This window comes from Rutidosis leptorrhynchoides, chromosome 8, assembly GCF_046630445.1.
Source record: "Rutidosis leptorrhynchoides isolate AG116_Rl617_1_P2 chromosome 8, CSIRO_AGI_Rlap_v1, whole genome shotgun sequence".
In the NCBI taxonomy this organism is placed as follows: domain Eukaryota; kingdom Viridiplantae; phylum Streptophyta; class Magnoliopsida; order Asterales; family Asteraceae; genus Rutidosis; species Rutidosis leptorrhynchoides.
This window is the reverse complement of record NC_092340.1, coordinates 21,552,610-21,569,724: the sequence shown is the minus strand read 5'-3', so window position 1 is coordinate 21,569,724 and position 17,115 is coordinate 21,552,610. Positions and strand designations below refer to the sequence as shown.

The 17,115-nt window shown below is 35.5% G+C and overlaps 3 protein-coding genes across 3 annotated transcripts; 2 read left to right on the top strand and 1 right to left on the bottom strand.

The window, feature by feature from the left end:
- The first annotated feature begins 7,537 nt into the window (after positions 1-7,537).
- Positions 7,538-8,963, top strand: LOC139863213 (uncharacterized). Its single transcript, XM_071851858.1, has 3 exons — positions 7,538-7,788; positions 7,859-8,606; positions 8,676-8,963. Exons 1-3 carry the CDS (start codon positions 7,538-7,540, stop codon positions 8,961-8,963), a joined length of 1,287 nt encoding a protein of 428 aa, XP_071707959.1.
- A 4,519-nt stretch (positions 8,964-13,482) lies between these two features.
- Positions 13,483-13,989, top strand: LOC139863211 (uncharacterized). Its single transcript, XM_071851857.1, has one exon. The coding sequence runs from the start codon at positions 13,483-13,485 to the stop codon at positions 13,987-13,989; it is 507 nt and encodes a 168-aa protein (XP_071707958.1).
- Positions 13,990-14,434: 445 nt separating this feature from the next.
- On the bottom strand, positions 14,435-15,405 carry LOC139861779 (abscisic acid receptor PYL4-like). Its single transcript, XM_071850283.1, has one exon. It carries the CDS (start codon positions 15,209-15,211, stop codon positions 14,570-14,572), a length of 642 nt encoding a protein of 213 aa, XP_071706384.1. The 5' UTR covers positions 15,212-15,405; the 3' UTR covers positions 14,435-14,569.
- Positions 15,406-17,115: the final 1,710 nt, after the last annotated feature.

Genomic DNA, 17,115 nt, shown 5'->3' with positions numbered 1-17,115 from the left:
AAAAACGCTAGAGTAAACGAGTGATGTTATAATTAAATAACGGGAATATTATGAACGTTAGTTAACGAAAGACACGAATTTAGATAACAAAAGGTATTATCTAAAAAAAAAGACGGTGTTAAAACAAATTTAACGGAAAAACGCGGGATGTTACATTACCTACACCTTAAAAGAAATTTCGTCCTGAAATTTAGTTGGAAGTAATAGTTGTTGCTTCTTCTTCGAAACCTTGCGTTGTCAATTCTACGAATAAGTGAAGGTACTTCCATGGGCATTTCAACGAATTTTGGCGGTCGAGATTTTACGTTGTTTTAAGGTTCGGCTTTACGATCCATAATTTCAATCGGTTCTCCTATGAAGTAGAGTTTGTCATCGATAGTAAGCTCATCGAAAGGAATACAAGTTCTTGTTCGGCAAGACACTTTTTCAGGTTCGATACATGGAATGTAGGATGAACGGAGACTCAAACGAGTCGGAAAATCTAAATGGCTAGCAACGGGTCCAAAACACCCCAAGATTTTTAAAAGGATCAAATATCGCGGAGTTAGCTTTCTACGTTTCCGAAACGGACTATACCTTTTCAAGGTGCGACTTTTAACGTTATGCGGTTTCCCACATGGAATTTGAAAGGTTTACGTCTAACATTGGCATAGCTCCTTTGGTGACTACGGGCCATCTCGAGCCTTTCTCGGATTGGAATGATTTTAACGGTTACTCCATGAATGAGTCCGGGTTCGGTGACTTGATTATCATTTACTTGGTTCTACAAAAGGAGAATGACGTTTCCGGTCATATAAGATTTCAAAAGGTGTGACGTTAAGATTTGAATGATAACCATCGTTGTAAGAGAATTTGGTTAAAGGCAAAAACTTTTCTCAAGTAAATTTGAAGTCGATAACACAAACTCGTATTATGGTTTTCGAGGTTTGAATCGTGTGTTTGCTTAGTCCATCGGTTTGTGGATGATACTCGGTACTCATGTCTAAACGTGGTCCCGAGGCTTTTTGTAAGGTACTCCGAAATCTAGAAGTGAAACGAGGATTTCGATCTAAAATGAGGTACAGTTCTGTAAGGTATATTCGAACAAGTTTGTTAGGACTTGAAAACGTTTGTTGGAACAAGTTTTTGTTTCTCAAGAATTTTGCGCCGCGGAAGATTTATCGGTTTCTAAAAACGTTCGTTAGAGCATGTTTCTTATCGGGTTCTGAAAAACGTTCCTTAGGACTATTCACCCTCGTGGCGAATACTAGTATAACGTGAAGAGTCTCTCTCTCCATTGAGAATTTAGAATAAAGATTTCCTTAAACGAAAGTACGAGTATAAGGCGAGAGAAGTTTCCGCCTCGATATGAGCATACCAAACATTTTGTAGTTCGTCGATAAAATTGCGCGAAAACGAGATAGTATACACGTATATCATATGGTTGAAGTCGAAGGAATTTGTCATTCATTCGGAAGCATAAGTTTGGTTCGATAATAATCGACGATGTGTACCCGGGTATGGTTGTTATCAGTATTCTCGGAGTTGTCGGATGTTCAAACAAGAAAAATGAAGTCATGTACATGGCACATGGTGGTGATTAGGTTGATCGAGTCCAATCACCATCACGAGTCATTAGAACTTTGGTATGGCTTACCATAATATAACCACGTTGATCGAGTGTCGTTATATTATGCTAACTCATACCTCCATTCCCACATCACCCCATAAATTCAAGTTCGTGTAATCGTGAAAATTTAAAATAAACAAAGTGTAACGACGTCTCTAACGTGACTCGTATTGAATCGAAAGAATTAGTGCAACTCTAAAGAAGCGTTCCCCGAGGGAAGTGTATAAATGATTGTTCACGTCAATGCGGTTCAAGTCAAACAATAATGCATTTAGGTACTAAAAGAGTAATGCATCATGATAACGAATAGTATGCAACCGTAGTGATAAGTAGTGACGACGATACTCACCTAGAGTAGTGATGGTAGTAACACGAAAAAGTAGATAGTAAGAAACACCGGTGGGAAACTGATAGTAAGTTGAAACGGTGGCGAATAACAATCTGAGAGTCGAAGTTCCCGAACAAATGTGACTAATGAAGTCGTCGTCATCCTTACGCGCATGAATCTCGAATTTACGTGTGTTATCAGAAAGTGGTAGAATACTGATTCGTATGATGAAAGTTTGGTACCAATAAGGAGTTCACCTAAGAAAGGTTTAAGTATAATGCACAACTAGTCAAGTAAGTGCTATCTATAGCAAATGTATGTCAGAATGCAATGGTTAACTATCCGGTTGTAGTCTAGATTCACTAATGCGTCCTAACGACTCTGTCAGACACACTAATGCACATCCTAGATCCCTACAACCAACGCTCTGATACCATCTGTAGCGACCCGACAAAAATCGTCATTGACGGCGCCGCTAACTTAGGTCCCGTTACATGGTCGTAGTCCCTATATGAGACTCGTTTGACCAAAACTATGTCGCATTCATTTGAAAAGTACAAGACTTGCAAAGTTTAGTTTACCAAATGGTTCGACAACAAGTTTAAGTTTACAAAAGTTATAAAGTATAAATGAAATAACTTGCGACATAATAAGTTGAAAATCACGGCTGCTATAAATAGTGTAAGTATGTAAACATTTGTTTGAATCCAAAGGTACTATCACTAGCGTATGCATGTATGTATGCTTGACTCCAAGCAAGAAATCAGAGTGTATGCATGTATGCTTGACTCCAAGCAAGTATAAGTGTACGCGAAAGCATGTATCAAATAGCCATGTATGAACCTGAGAAAACATGTAGAAAACTGTCAACGAAAAACGTTGGTGAGATAATAAATGTATTTGTAAAAGTATGTTTTTGAATCACAAGGTTTAGTATCAAGCGTATACATCTCTAAAGATGTGTTTGTATCAAAAAGTATACATCTCAAAAGATGTTATTTGTAAACCATAAGATTTTGTATAAAGTGAATATCAAGCGTATACATCCCAAAAGATGTTGTCTGTATCACGAGCACCCAATTACCAAAACTTAACTGAATCTTACCTCTGCATAATAGTGTTAGAACCTATACTATACACCGAAAATATGTTTCATCCGTCAGACGAGGGTTCGTCAAACCCGTATGGCCACACAACATAAATTCTCGCTCACACCCTACAAGTGTAACTAATGGTAATTAAACTTGAGGATTTTTGTTCTAACTCTTATGTTTCTTTGCTCTTGTATTAGTATTTGTGTTCAAAGTATGAAAGTATAAATCGTATAAAGTGTATATAAAGTATATGTTTCTCAGCCCACGATTTAAAGTATAAAAGTATTTGCAAAGGTGGGACTATGATCTCACCTCGAGTGCACGAGTATAAAAGTACTTCACAAAGTAAACGTGTGCATGAAAGTTGCTTAGCCTTGACCTAAACAAGTAAGTTGTATCAATTAACCGGTTACGTCACAAGGTCGGGTGAAATGTGTTCAATTAGTCCTATGGTTCGTTACGACTCGAATAAATAGCATGTGAATCACGTTATCAAGTTTCATGCAAGAATCAAGTATAAAATAAGATTAGAACGATTGCATAAATGTTTTGTTAAGTTTGACTAAAAGTCAAACTTGGTCAAAGTCAACGGGGTCGGGTCGGGTCCCGAACTATTTTCCTAAGCTTAGAAATCATATATGAGCATGTTGTCCAAGTTTCATGTTGATCGGGGGTGCGTAGCATGCTTAGAATTGAACGAAAATTGACCAAAATGGGTGGTCTGCCTCAGATGCGCCGCATCTGAGGCAGATGCACCGCATCTGCATCTGGTGCAGCAATTCTGGGGCAGTTTACAGTTAGACTATTTCAACTTCAAACGATCATAACTTTTGACTCGTTAACATTCAAAACACGTATCTTATATCGTTTGAAAGGTAATTTAACAAGGAATACAACTACACACATTTCATGAATCAAATCCATCATTATCAATAATGAAAACCTCAATAAATGATCATTAAACGTTCAAAATCAAGGTTTCAAGTTCACAAAACGCATTCCTTAACTCGGGAATCCAATTTACACATACGATACATCGTTTTGAAGGTAATGAAACATACAATACAATTAAATACTTACTAACAACATTAACAAGCATTCAATGCATCAAAATCACATTTTAAAGTTCATCAAACCCTAACCAAAATCATGAATTCAACAATTTTGTAAAGGAAGCTTTTCTAAATCAACCTAAACATCAATTTGAAGCTAATGATTCTAGTAACACTTTTAATACATGAACTTTAACATTTAAACAACATTAACTCATCCAAAATCAAAGATTAAGCGCACCCATTTCAAGTTCATGCTAGTTACTCCAAAAACAACAAATCGAGCAAACAAAACGTATATTCATGTTAGACTTGAGCCATAGACACTAACTAACACCATTTCAAGTTTATAAAATGAATTTGAGAAATCTAGAGTTTTTAGAAACCTTACCCCAAGCTATGAAATTGGTACCAAATCGAAGAGGATGAAGAGAGGAACACGAATATGTAATTTGTTTTGTGATGAACTTCCTTGATTGAATTTAGATGATAAATCTTTGATGTTGGGGTTTGAGAGAAGATATGAAAGTAGCAAGAATGAGGGAGGTGGAATGGATGGAGGAGAAGGCCACTTTGACTATTTGACCTAGTCAAATTTTTGCCCACTTGGCAAGTTTGGTCCCTCAAGTTTCAAAGCGGGTGCGGGAATTAACCGAGCGAATATTTTTAAAAACGCTAGAGTAAACGAGTGATGTTATAATTAAATAACGGGAATATTATGAACGTTAGTTAATGAAAGACACGAATTTAGATAACAAAAGGTATTATATAAAAAAAAAAGACGGTGTTAAAACAAATTTAACGGAAAAACGCGGGATGTTACAAAACTCTTCTGTGTTAGGAAGTGGCAATTCAGGTTCTTTCGCTTCCAAATTGTTGCTTGCAAGGTTTTCTTCGGTATCACTTTGTAGTAATAATTGTTGTGGTTGGTGTTTTAGTGGTTTTGGTGATTTTGGTTTTTTTGGTGTGGGTGTTTCTTGGTTTTGTTGTAGTAGTGGCTGGTTTGTCGAGAATTTTGTTTCTGGAATCCATTGTGGCTGATGCATTATTAATCTATCGACAATATAAATATCAATAGGAGCATTTACAATTGCATATTGTAAAAACTCTAGAAAGTCTTCATCATCATCAGTAATATCAAAAACTTGATTATTAAAAACGTATCTCATTGAAACAGCTGCATTCGGTGGGAATTGAATCTTTTTAAGAACATTTTTTAACAATATTCTCCGATTCATTGGTTTTACGGGCGCAATTGGGAGTCTTAACCGAATTCTAAAACAATCTCGTGGCATATATATGGTTATGTTGTTAATGTACTCAAAAGAACTCCCACAACATATATTAACAACAAATTTATCATCATTTACACAATTCATAATGACAAAATTAGTGAAAAAGTGATTAAAATAGTACCTTAACGTGGGTATAAGCTCTGCATTGAAAATTTTTGAAATATTTATGAGACTGTGATTTCAAAGTCTCAGGGTCAATCTATATATAGGGACATAATATTATCCGTAAAAATCTAGGATATCTGACGAAATCTTATCCACAAAATCGTATTTCTGATCAGATAAGGTCGCAAGCTCGCAAGACGCAAGGACTCAAACTTGCACCTTGCGATGGCAACTCGCAAGCCTCCTTGCGTCTTGCGAGGGCAATCTGGCAATTTTTTTTTTTTTGGGCTCCAGCGCAAGAAACTACATGGGAATGGGCATTTTGGCTATAATCCCGCAGGCAAGAGATTAAAAGGGGGTCAGAGATTCGCTTTCGCACGATTTAGCAAAGTGATTGATGAAGATTTTATGTTATAAACACTAAAACACATAAGTTTCGATGGCAACCCTATTCGAGTATTCAAGGCTGTAGAACGGAGACTTGATGATGATGATAAGTTCAATCCCAACCAAACTTTCAAGAACTATCATCCTGGATATAATCATCAAACCTACAACAATAATGCATTCAGAGATCACAGGTGTTACAGTGATGTTATCGGTAACAACGTCCCTGGGAATCAACAAGACATACGCCATTTTCTGAAAAAAGCGGACCTGAGAGAAGTTCTTAATAACAAAGCTGAAGAAAAGAAAGCAAAGGAGTGTAAAAATTCTGACAAGGTGAAAATAAAAAAGATAACGGTTAAGAATCATGAACGCAACACTCATCTATCAAAAAGATCACTAGTGGGTAATGTTAAAGATTGGAAGATAATACCACAAATGGTTGAACTTAGTCGGGCCAAAGGATTAATCAACTGTGAAGTTAAATATTTAGGTGGTACTGATATTTTGCAGGTGTTTAATTCATCATTTGAAGCAAAATGTGTTAGAGATAATAAGGATTATGCAATTCATAAGTGGTGTAATAGGGTTAGGGTTATGGATGATAACTATCTCTGTGATTCTAGATTGGTCTGTTTAATGGTGAAGAATGTACCAACAGTTTGCTGGAATGAAGGAGTCTTCAGATCAATAGGTTGTATGTGGGGGGAAGTAGTTGACATGAAGAACTGTGAAATTACTCAAGGGGACCAAAACCTTGATCATGGTGAAGTCATCATAGTTTCTAGGCATAAGGGTATAATAAATGATGAAATTATTGTATCTGTAAGTAATAAGGATTGTCCAGTCCTAGTCAATGAAGATTGTCATGCTGTCACATGTCTTAAGTTAGTTCTGAGTCCTGAGGAAGATGAGTATGATGAAAAGGAACAAGATTTTAATGATGTTAATGTTGAAGATGAGGATGAAGCTAAAACAAACGATGACATGGTAGATGATGATGACGAGTTCGTTGGGGATACCTTTGATGAGGAAGATAATGTTAGTCTCAATTCGTTTAACTCTGATTTTGAGATTAATATTAACTATATCAATGTTGATAATCAGTCGGCAGAAAATAACAAAGAGATGAATGAGGTCAAAAGTCCAATGGAAGATGAGAATCCTATGGAAGATGGTTTTTCCGGTGAACATGGTTGCACGGAGAATATTCCGGTAGTAGAGGAATATGGGGAGACTAGTTTTTGTATAGGTTTACAAGAACTTTTTGAAGATATCGATGTTGGGAAATTAGAAAAAGATATAGTTGATGAGAATTGTGACAGAGATATTGTCGAGCGTGTGTCTCCAGGCATTATAAGTCCCAAGAAGAAAAACCCTTGTTTCCCCATAACAGAAACACGCGTGGAAATAGAGAAAGAAATAAATCTGGACGTAGGTAAAGAAAAAGTAGATAACATTTTAGTGGGCCAAGGTGATGTAGAGAGGGCCGAACTGATGATAATGAGGTAGACCAGGAGATAAATTTAGGCCCAAAGGTGGATATTTCAAGCAAAGTGGGTCAAAAGGATAATGGGCCGGGAGTTAAAACTACTAAAACTAAATTGAAAAGCAAAGAAACAAATAAACGTGGTTCTGAGAAGAGACACAAGTGCTGCTGGTCAAGTATGTGTAGATGGAAGGCATCATCAAGGATGATGAACATAAAAAACACCGCAAGGAGCTCAAGAACTGATGAACATCCAATCCGTTCCATGTGCTCATCATGTGACAAACATCTCAAGGACTCGGTGAATAACGTTCACTCACAGAAAACCCACTCGAGCAACAGTAATTCAACAGGTTCAATCAATTCCACAGATGTAAGAATTTATGGAACCAAATTGGGGCTTAAGTGGAAGGCCAAAACACCTTCTCAGTAAGCTTCCTTCATCCCCTCCTTTTTCATAATTTTTATTTTTCATGAAGATTATATCTCTTAATATCAGAGGGTTTGGGATCGGGTCCAAAGAAAATAAAATTTATTGGGTTAAAAAATTTATTACAAAAGAAAAGCCTACGTTTTTAGCGCTGCAAGAAACTCGTTTGAAATTGATAAATCTCAATTGGATTCATTCTCTTTGGGGCTCACCCGATTGTGATTTTATCCAAAAGGAACGGGTTGGAATGGCAGGGAGGCAACTGATTATTTGGGATTCTAGGTATTTTGATGCATCTGACACTATTTTCAGTGATGGTTTAATCGGTATTAGGGGAAAGTGGAAGGATTCGGGTTATAAGTTTAATCTTATTAATGTTCATGGTCCACACAATGATGTCGGTAAAGTTAAATTATGGGAAGAATTGAGTAAGCTAATTGACGGATGTAATTCGGGTTGGATTATTTGTGGGGACTTTAATGAGGTGCGCGCCCAATCGGATAGGTTAAATTATGAATATATTGAGTATAGGGCGAGAAGATTCAATGATTTTATTTCAAACAATGGGTTGATGGAAGTTCCAATAAGTGGGAGAAATTTTACAAGAGTTAGTGATGATGGTCTCAAGTTTAGCAAGATAGGTAGGTTCCTTGGCACTGAATCTTTTTACAACATGTGGAAAGATCTTACAACGGTAGCACTAGAAAGAAAAAACTCGGATCATTGTCCAATTATGATGCATGATGAAGAAAGAAACTTTGGTCCTAAACCATTTAAAATCTTTGATGCATGGTTTGAAGAAGAAGGTATTGAGGAGGTAATTAAGAATTCATGGTGCGTTCCGGTATCAAGTAACACTCGAAAAGATTGTGTGTTCTGAAACAAGCTAAAAAATGTGAAAGGTGCGCTAAAGGAATGGAGTATGAACAAATTCAATAGTCTAGATGGCGAGATTGAAGCTTTGAAAACACTTTCACTCAATCTTGAATTGAAGGCGGAAAACAATCAACTTAGTGAAATTGAGAAAGAGAATTGGTTAGAAACAAGAAAAAAGTGGATGGATAAAGAAAGAATGAAATCGAGTATGTTGAAACAAAAGGCACGAATCAAATGGATCCTAGAGGGTGATGAGAATTTAAAGTATTTTCACTCAATTATTCGAAAGGAAAAATAATAGAAGCAACATTAGGGGGTTGAATATCAATGGCATTTGGGTCGACACACCATGTACTATTAAAGAAGAGATTTTTATCCACTTTAGTCGAATGTTTGAGGAACCTAATATTGAAAGACCAAGTATGGAAGACCTTAACTATCCTTGTCTTGCCATAGATGATTCCATGACCCTTGAACTACCATTTTGCGAGAAAGAAATTAGGGATGCGGTTTTTGAATGCAGGAGTACTAAGGCACCCGGACCCGATGGTTTTAATTTGCGTTTTTATAAGAAATATTGGGAAGAAATAAAAGGTGACTTGATTGGTGCAATTGAATGGTTTTGGGAAAAAGGTGAAATCTCACTTGGGTGTAATTCCTCCTTTGTTACTTTAGTCCCGAAGAAGACCGATCCCATTGGTCTTTGTGACGATCGCTCCAAATCCATATGGATGAACACGTCATTCATCGATTTCATTGCGAGATATTTGACCTCTATATGATACGTTTTGTAAACATTGCATTCTTTTAAAAAGGCACACCATAAATGAATATTTAAATCAAAGGTTTTCGACATCTGATGATTTCTACATATAGACAATCACCATAAATAATAGTTTATAACAGTACTTCCGTTGACAATGCAGTCAAAATAAGATACATGGTGATGATTTGGTGAATGCAACGTTTTCTTGAAAAATATGCCATGTAAGACTCCATGCACATAGCTTGTCTATCATATAAGCAAACAGCGGAAGACTTCTAGGAAACCTGAGAATACACATGCTAACAAGTGTCAACACAAAGGTTGGTGAGTTCATAGTTTTAGTGTTTCGTATAATCTGTATATAAAAGTGAATCACAAGATTTCAGTTGTTTCATCCAGAAACGTTTATCAAAATATTCTACAAGATTGAGCACCCTGGTAGCTAAACTTTAACGTTATAATAAGTACCCCTGTTTTAACATACATGCAACCAACATGTACAATACACGCAAATCAACGTGTACTAAACTCAAATAGCATACATCTATTTTATACTTCAGGCTAGGGTTTCTATACCTGGAACAGACGGGGATGTCAAGCCCTATGGATCCATATACTGCTACTCGCGCCCACCAGTTCTTATAACCGGCAGTTACTAGTTACCAAAGCTAAGGGATTTTCGGTTTAAACTCAGTGTAGAATTAAGTATGTACTTGTGTCCATTGTGTTTAAAATAAAGTGCATGTATTCTCAGCCCAAAAATATAGATTGCAAAAGCAATTAAAAAGGGAGCAAATGAAACGCACCTTAGCAGCATATAAAGTTGTTCACCGAAATGTGATCGAAACTCGAAATACCAAATAACCGTAGATCTCAACCTAGAGAGCATATGTTGGTCAATAAATGTCTATCAAGTTAGGTCTGGTCATAGTGTATCATAATCCTAATGCTCGAGATCGACATACAAAAGTTATCCAAAGTCGTTTCAAAAAGTCAATTTTGACAATAGTTCACAAAACGTGATGTACCTTATATAAGGATTCATTTACTCGGTTGGTAATATTCAAAAATCCATTTTATCAATCTCGCAAACAAGTTGTTTAAATATTAATTGCAGATTCAAAAGCAATTCCAATTAACGTCAATCATAATTCAGTTGATCATATCTTTTAATCCGTTCATCGAAACTATTCGATATCTAAATGAAAAGTTATTGATTTTTTGTTAGCTTTCCAAAAACATGCATATCATATATCTTTTTCCAGTAATATATGTATTTAATTCGAGATTCATTATAAACTGTTTAACGACAAAATTTAGCATACAAGCATGCATAAATATAAATACTCGAGCACTAGACATGGATACACAATTAATATATAAAAGATAAGATATGAATACTTACGTATCAATATTGTGATTCAATATTGCAGGAAAGTATGTAGACGCAACAGAGATGATAAACACTAGGTTTGATTTGCAAACAATACTCATGAATATTACCCATAACCTCCATAGCAATAACCCATAATTTTCTTAGCTCTATCCCGCTCGAAAAACCCATTTTGAAAGTGACACGCTCATGACCTCGTCGTAGTATTTTATGTATAAATAATAATAATACTAATACTACTAATAATAATACTAATACTACTAATAATGATAAGATTAATAATAATATTAATCTTAATAATAATAATAATAATAATAATAATAATAATAATAATAATAATATATAATTTAAATATATACGGAGTAAACTGATTGAGGAAACAAAGAACCAGATCGAGCTTTTATAGTATGTGGCCTGCTACAGTACCCCATGCGATCGCATGAGTTTTCAGTGCTTTTTCCATGCGATCGCATGGCCGCCTGATCCGCTTTTGTTTGCTAGTTCGTCCACATAAAAATACTGTAGCAAATAGTGTTTACTGTAGCAAGTCGTTTTCACTGGAGTACTGTAGCAAATAGTGTTACTGTAGCAAATAGTGTTTTACTGTAGTAAAGTCGTTTTCACTGTAGCACTGTAGCAAAGTAGTTTTTTACTGTAGCAAATAGTGTTTTATTGTAGCAAATAGTGTTTTTCGAAAACACTGTAGCTTTTCGGGTACTGTAGCAATTCGAAAATACTGTAGTAAATTAGTGTTTTACTGGTTCATCTTAAACGTTTTAGTTAACTTATCTAAATATCAATCAGATAATCAAACCAATAAGGTTAATGCACGGTATCATTTTCATAACACTTTGTTACGTTTTCAAGTTATAGTATATATATATATGTATCTATTTACATATAATTGTTCGCGAATCATTGAGTACAATCAAAGGGTAATTGAATAGTTCAAAATTTTGAGATTCAACTTCATAGACTTTGCTTATCGTGTCGGAAACGTTAAAGATTAAGTTTAAAGTTGGTCAGAAATTTCCGGGTCATCACAGTCTTAGTGATTATCGTTCGATTAGCTTGATCGGTAGTTACTACAAAGTCATTGCAAAACTCCTTTCGAACCGTTTGAAGAAGGTAATTCCACATCTTGTTGGATCGGAACAAAGTGCGTTTATTAAAGGTAGATTTATACTTGATGGTGCATTAATCATAAACGAAAGTATTGATTACTTAAAGCCGTTAATAAAAAAAGCATATTATTCAAAGTGGACTTTGAAAAGGCATTTGATTGCCTAAATTGGAATTTTTTATTGGATGTCATGAAAAGTATGGGTTTTGGTGTGAGGTGGCGAAAGTGGATTCTTACTTGCTTACAATCCGCGGCTATCTCTATATTAGTAAATGGGTCACCAACAAAAGAGTTTTCATTGGGAAGAGGTATTCGACAAGGTGACCCGTTATCGCCTTTTCTTTTTATTTTAGCCACGGAAGGTTTAAATATTTTGACTAAAGCCGCCACCGAGAGGGGTTTATATAAAGGTGTTGAAATTGGAAATGACAAAATAACTTTATCTCATCTCCAATACGCGGATGATACTATTTTTATTGGAGAATGGAGTCGTGAAAATGCTTTCAATATTCGAAATCTCCTTAAATGTTTCGAATTGGCTTTGGGTTTAAAGGTGAACTTCCATAAAAGTTGTCTATATGGTATCGGGGCGAGTGTGAATGAACTTACTCATTTTGCAAATCGACTTGAATGTCAAGTGGGGGCCTTTCCATTTACATATTTAGGGCTACCAATTGGTGCAAAAATGAACAAGCTAAGTAGTTGGAACCCGGTGGTTGACAAAATTAAATCGAGACTCTCAAGTTGGAAAATGCGGTCGATGTCTTTTGGAGGGCGACTAGTCCTTATTAAATCGGTCCTTAGTAGCCTACCATTGTATTATTTCTCGATCTTTCGTGCTCCGATAAGTGTGTTAAAAATTCTTGAGAGTGTGAGAAGAGTGTTTTTTTGGGGTGGGTCGGATGATATTTCAAAAATTTCTTGGGTCAAATGGAAAAACGTTGTTACTTCATACGTTAACGGGGGGTTAAATATTGGGCTTCTAAAAAGTAAAAATCTTTCTTTATTGGGTAAATGGTGGTGGAGGTTTAATACCGAAACCAATTCTTTATGGGCAAAAATAATTCGTAGCATTTATGGTTCGTGTGGAGGCTTGGAATTAGAGAGTGAAGCAATTCGCTCTTTGAGACCAAGTGTGTGGAAAAATATTCTTATTTCAGGTACATATATGGAGGACTTGGGAGTCAATTTCAAAAACTCGTTCGTGAAAAAAGTTAGTAGAGCATCAACATCAAGCTTCTGGAAATCAAAGTGGTTGATAAATGGAACGTTAAGATCGAGATTTGCAAGATTATTTCGATTGGATGCTGAAAGTGACGCTGTAATCGCTGACAGGCTGGAGCATTCTGATGCAGGAACAATTCTGAAGAGCAACTGGGTCCGAGATCCTGCTGGCCGAACAGGAGTATGTATTCGAGGATTCGGGGTGCGATACGTGTTCCTGGGCATTAGCACATAACGGTACTTTCACTGTCCGATCTTTATCCCTAATTATTGATGATCTTTTAATTCCAAATACAAATGTAGAAGAAACTATGCGCAATAAATTGGTGCCTAAGAAGCTAGAAATTTTTGTGTGGCGGGTATGCAAAAAACGATTGCCCGTCAAAGTTGAGCTTGATAAAAGGGGTATTGATTTGCATAGTGTAAGATGTCCGTTGTGTGATGATGGCTTAGAAACCGTAGAACACTCCTTAATCTTTTGTAAATGTGCTATGGATGTGTGGGATCGAGTATTTAGGTGGTGGGGGCTTGGAAACATGACCAACCTTAGTATTACCGAGATTTTAAGAGGAAATGGTCCAAGCTCGCCATCTTCGATTGGAAGGAAAATTTGGCAAGGGGTTGAATGGGTATGTGCATACCTAATTTGGAAAAATAGAAATGAGATGGTCTTTCGGGGCAAATGTTGGAATTCTCCGGTAGCTTTGAACGAGATTCAAGTCAAGTCATTCGATTGGATTTCAAGAAGATTGAAGAAAAAGAAATTAGATTGGCACTCGTGGATAAACGACCCTAGTTGTTATTTAAATAGTTTGTAATTATTCTCGACTTCGTGTTTAGTTGATTCGTGTTCTAGTTGTGGGTTTGGTTTGCTTCCTTTGCAAACCAATTTGTTTTGTTCATTGCAAGACTGGACTCTTGCATATTCTCTGTGTTTTCTATTTATAAATTATTCTTGCCTTTCAAAAAAAAAAAAAAAAAGTTTAGCTTAATTTGACAAATCAAATTCTATTGTACTCCGTAACAATTCACTTTACAATAAAATATTTAAGAAAAGGCACACCAGACCGAAATTTATATCAATTTTATTTTATTTTATTATTATTATTTTTTTGCTAATTTAACGAAAATTACATCATGATGTAATATATTATTTCTTCTAAATTAATGTTACATGTAACCATGAAAAAAATATCACTACTCAAATTCACATGATCAACAACAAAATATGAAGACATACAAAAAGAAAGAAAAAAACTCGGATCTCTAATTTCTACTCGCATCATATCACAGATTATATGAAACCCATGAAAAAAAAATAAAAATAAACATAAAACTACAAATTAATTAACATGTTCATCTTGAGTCGATCATTTTCATTTTATTTACGTAGTAGTACTATAAATTGTTACTATTGATTTTCCCCAAATTTTCCGCAATTTGCTTTAGTGAAATCAAGTTACATCGTACAATCGTATCAACAAACACACACGTTTCTTCTTTAGTATTTTCCGGGGGCACATCCACCACATACGATTCCACAACCACCGTGCTCCCGTCACAGCTCGGTGACGAATGTAAAGTCGTCACCGATCGGTAATTCTTAAGCCGATGGTCCCCACCAACAACGCTAAAGCTCATGACGTGGCGATCATCATCTAAGATCTCAAGTCTTTCAGTACTGGATCCAGCTGGTAATCCTGACACCACGTGGACTTCTCTTAAAGTGCCCACGTCACCATCTCCGAGAATTACGTTACAGCTTTTAAGAAAGTGTTTATACGCTTGTGGGTTGTCGAAACGACGGACGACAGACCAGACGGTGGCGACAGGGGCGGCGATGGTTTGGACGACTGCGGAGGAAGACTGGTGGTGACCGACTGCATGTGTGTGGTGATGGATTAGGTCTTGTGGGATTGATATGGAAGATGGGGGTTTTGAAATGGTGGTTGTTGACGGTTGTTTATGGTGGTTGACTGTGGTGGAGGTGGTGACGGTGGTAGGGGTGTGGATTCTTTGAATTTGAATAGGAGACGTCATAATATTTAATTTAATTTAATTGTTTGGGTTTAATTTGGTGATTGTAGAGAGAGTATATATGGATGATATGTACGTACGTATAAATGTGTATATATAGATATAGAGATAGAGATGGATATATAGAGATAGCGTGAGGGATGGGAGCAAGTGGTAGTATGTAATGTCGTAATGTAATGGTGGAAAAGTTTAAAAGAAGAGGAAACACAGGGATTACGCCGGACATGCAAGTGGGAGCAACCAACTTGCATAATCTTCTTTTTTCCTTCTTATATATAGTAACTATTTCATATTTCATTTTTTTATATTTATTACTATTTTAATTTTTTTTTTCATTTCTCTCTATTAATTATTAATTATGATTATTATTATTATTATTATTATTATTATTATTATTATTATTATTATTATTATTATTATTATTATTATTATTATTATATTCGTATAAAATTCATGTTCAGTGTTTGTTTCTAGTTCATACAAAGAATACATATAACCACTTAAGACTTAAAGTATTTTTGCTCGGACCATCTTTAATAGTGATGAATGTGTTGGCGTGTTGATTGGTAAAGGTGAAGTGCTTGATGGGCGTGTTGGTAATCTGTAAATAAAGGTTGACGTGCTTAGTGGCGCGTGAATGGGTAAGGGTGGGCAATGGGTATTTTTAATTTCTTTCTCATTTTTCTTATTATATAAAATGATTTTAATTTTTATCTTATTTAATTAATTATATTAGTATTTTATAATTATAAAAACAAATTATATTAATAAAATATACTTAAAATTAAACAAACCATTACAATAATTTAAAAATTCAAACATTATTAAAGGTCATACTACAATTTTTAGGAGTCCTGAAAACGAAAAGTTATAATTATTAAAAGTATCATTCCATCGAATCTCCTGATTCGGAACTACTTCCAGAATTGGAAGGGATCAGATTAGTTTTTCACATGCTTAAATCTATAACATACAACTGAATTCGATTACCATTTTCCTTGGCTCGTTTTTAAAGCTTCTTCGATACGTCATTACACAGGAACATCACTTATGTCTTCTTTCGACTAAATACCAAATACTCGAAAATGGGACAGGTATTTCTTCTTTTAGTAACTTCTCCATCTCTGAAAAATAAAAGTCATTAATGTAGAAGTCGTTAAATTCAATATTCGTTTCGCCAACGTATGACTTCCAGTCGCTCGTTGTATTACCTCCAAAATGAACGTTGAACGAAGTCCTCATCGCTGTCATTGATGAAGTTGTGTATGTAGCTGAAAATGTATATGTTTGTGTATGTATGTAGCAAAATATATATGTATGTGTATATATAAATTAGCAGATCAAGGGGTGTATATATGTTAATTAAAATTGAAGTGGCTCAAATATATAACCAATATATCATTGCCATTTATACAACACGCCACAACTTCCTCTTTGTCATCTTCCAGCACGCCACCGCCGACCATTCACCAGCACGCCACGTTAGCAGCGTTCTTCCGGCGTGTTGCTGGCACACATGGCTAACACATGAGCGTTAATGATGGTCTTATGGATAAAACAGTTATGTCGTTTCAACGAAAGTAAGCTCGTAAGAGACATTTTCTTTCATATGTAACTTGTTTATTATGTTTGTACTAAATCATTGCTTGTTATAAAACTTAAAAAGTTATGTGACTCACTTTATTTTGCTATTAATTTGTGTCACCTATGATATAAATTACTGGTTTCGCCCCCGTATATAGATACTTTTAATATATATAGTTATGTGACTCACTAATATATAAATTCTTTCATATAGTTATGTGACTCACTAATAATAGACGCCATGAAAATGGTAGAATCAAATTTTCATGGGTTTTAAATCTTGCCTGAAATTTGATTTAGGCTCTAAGAGTCAGTCAAGTTGT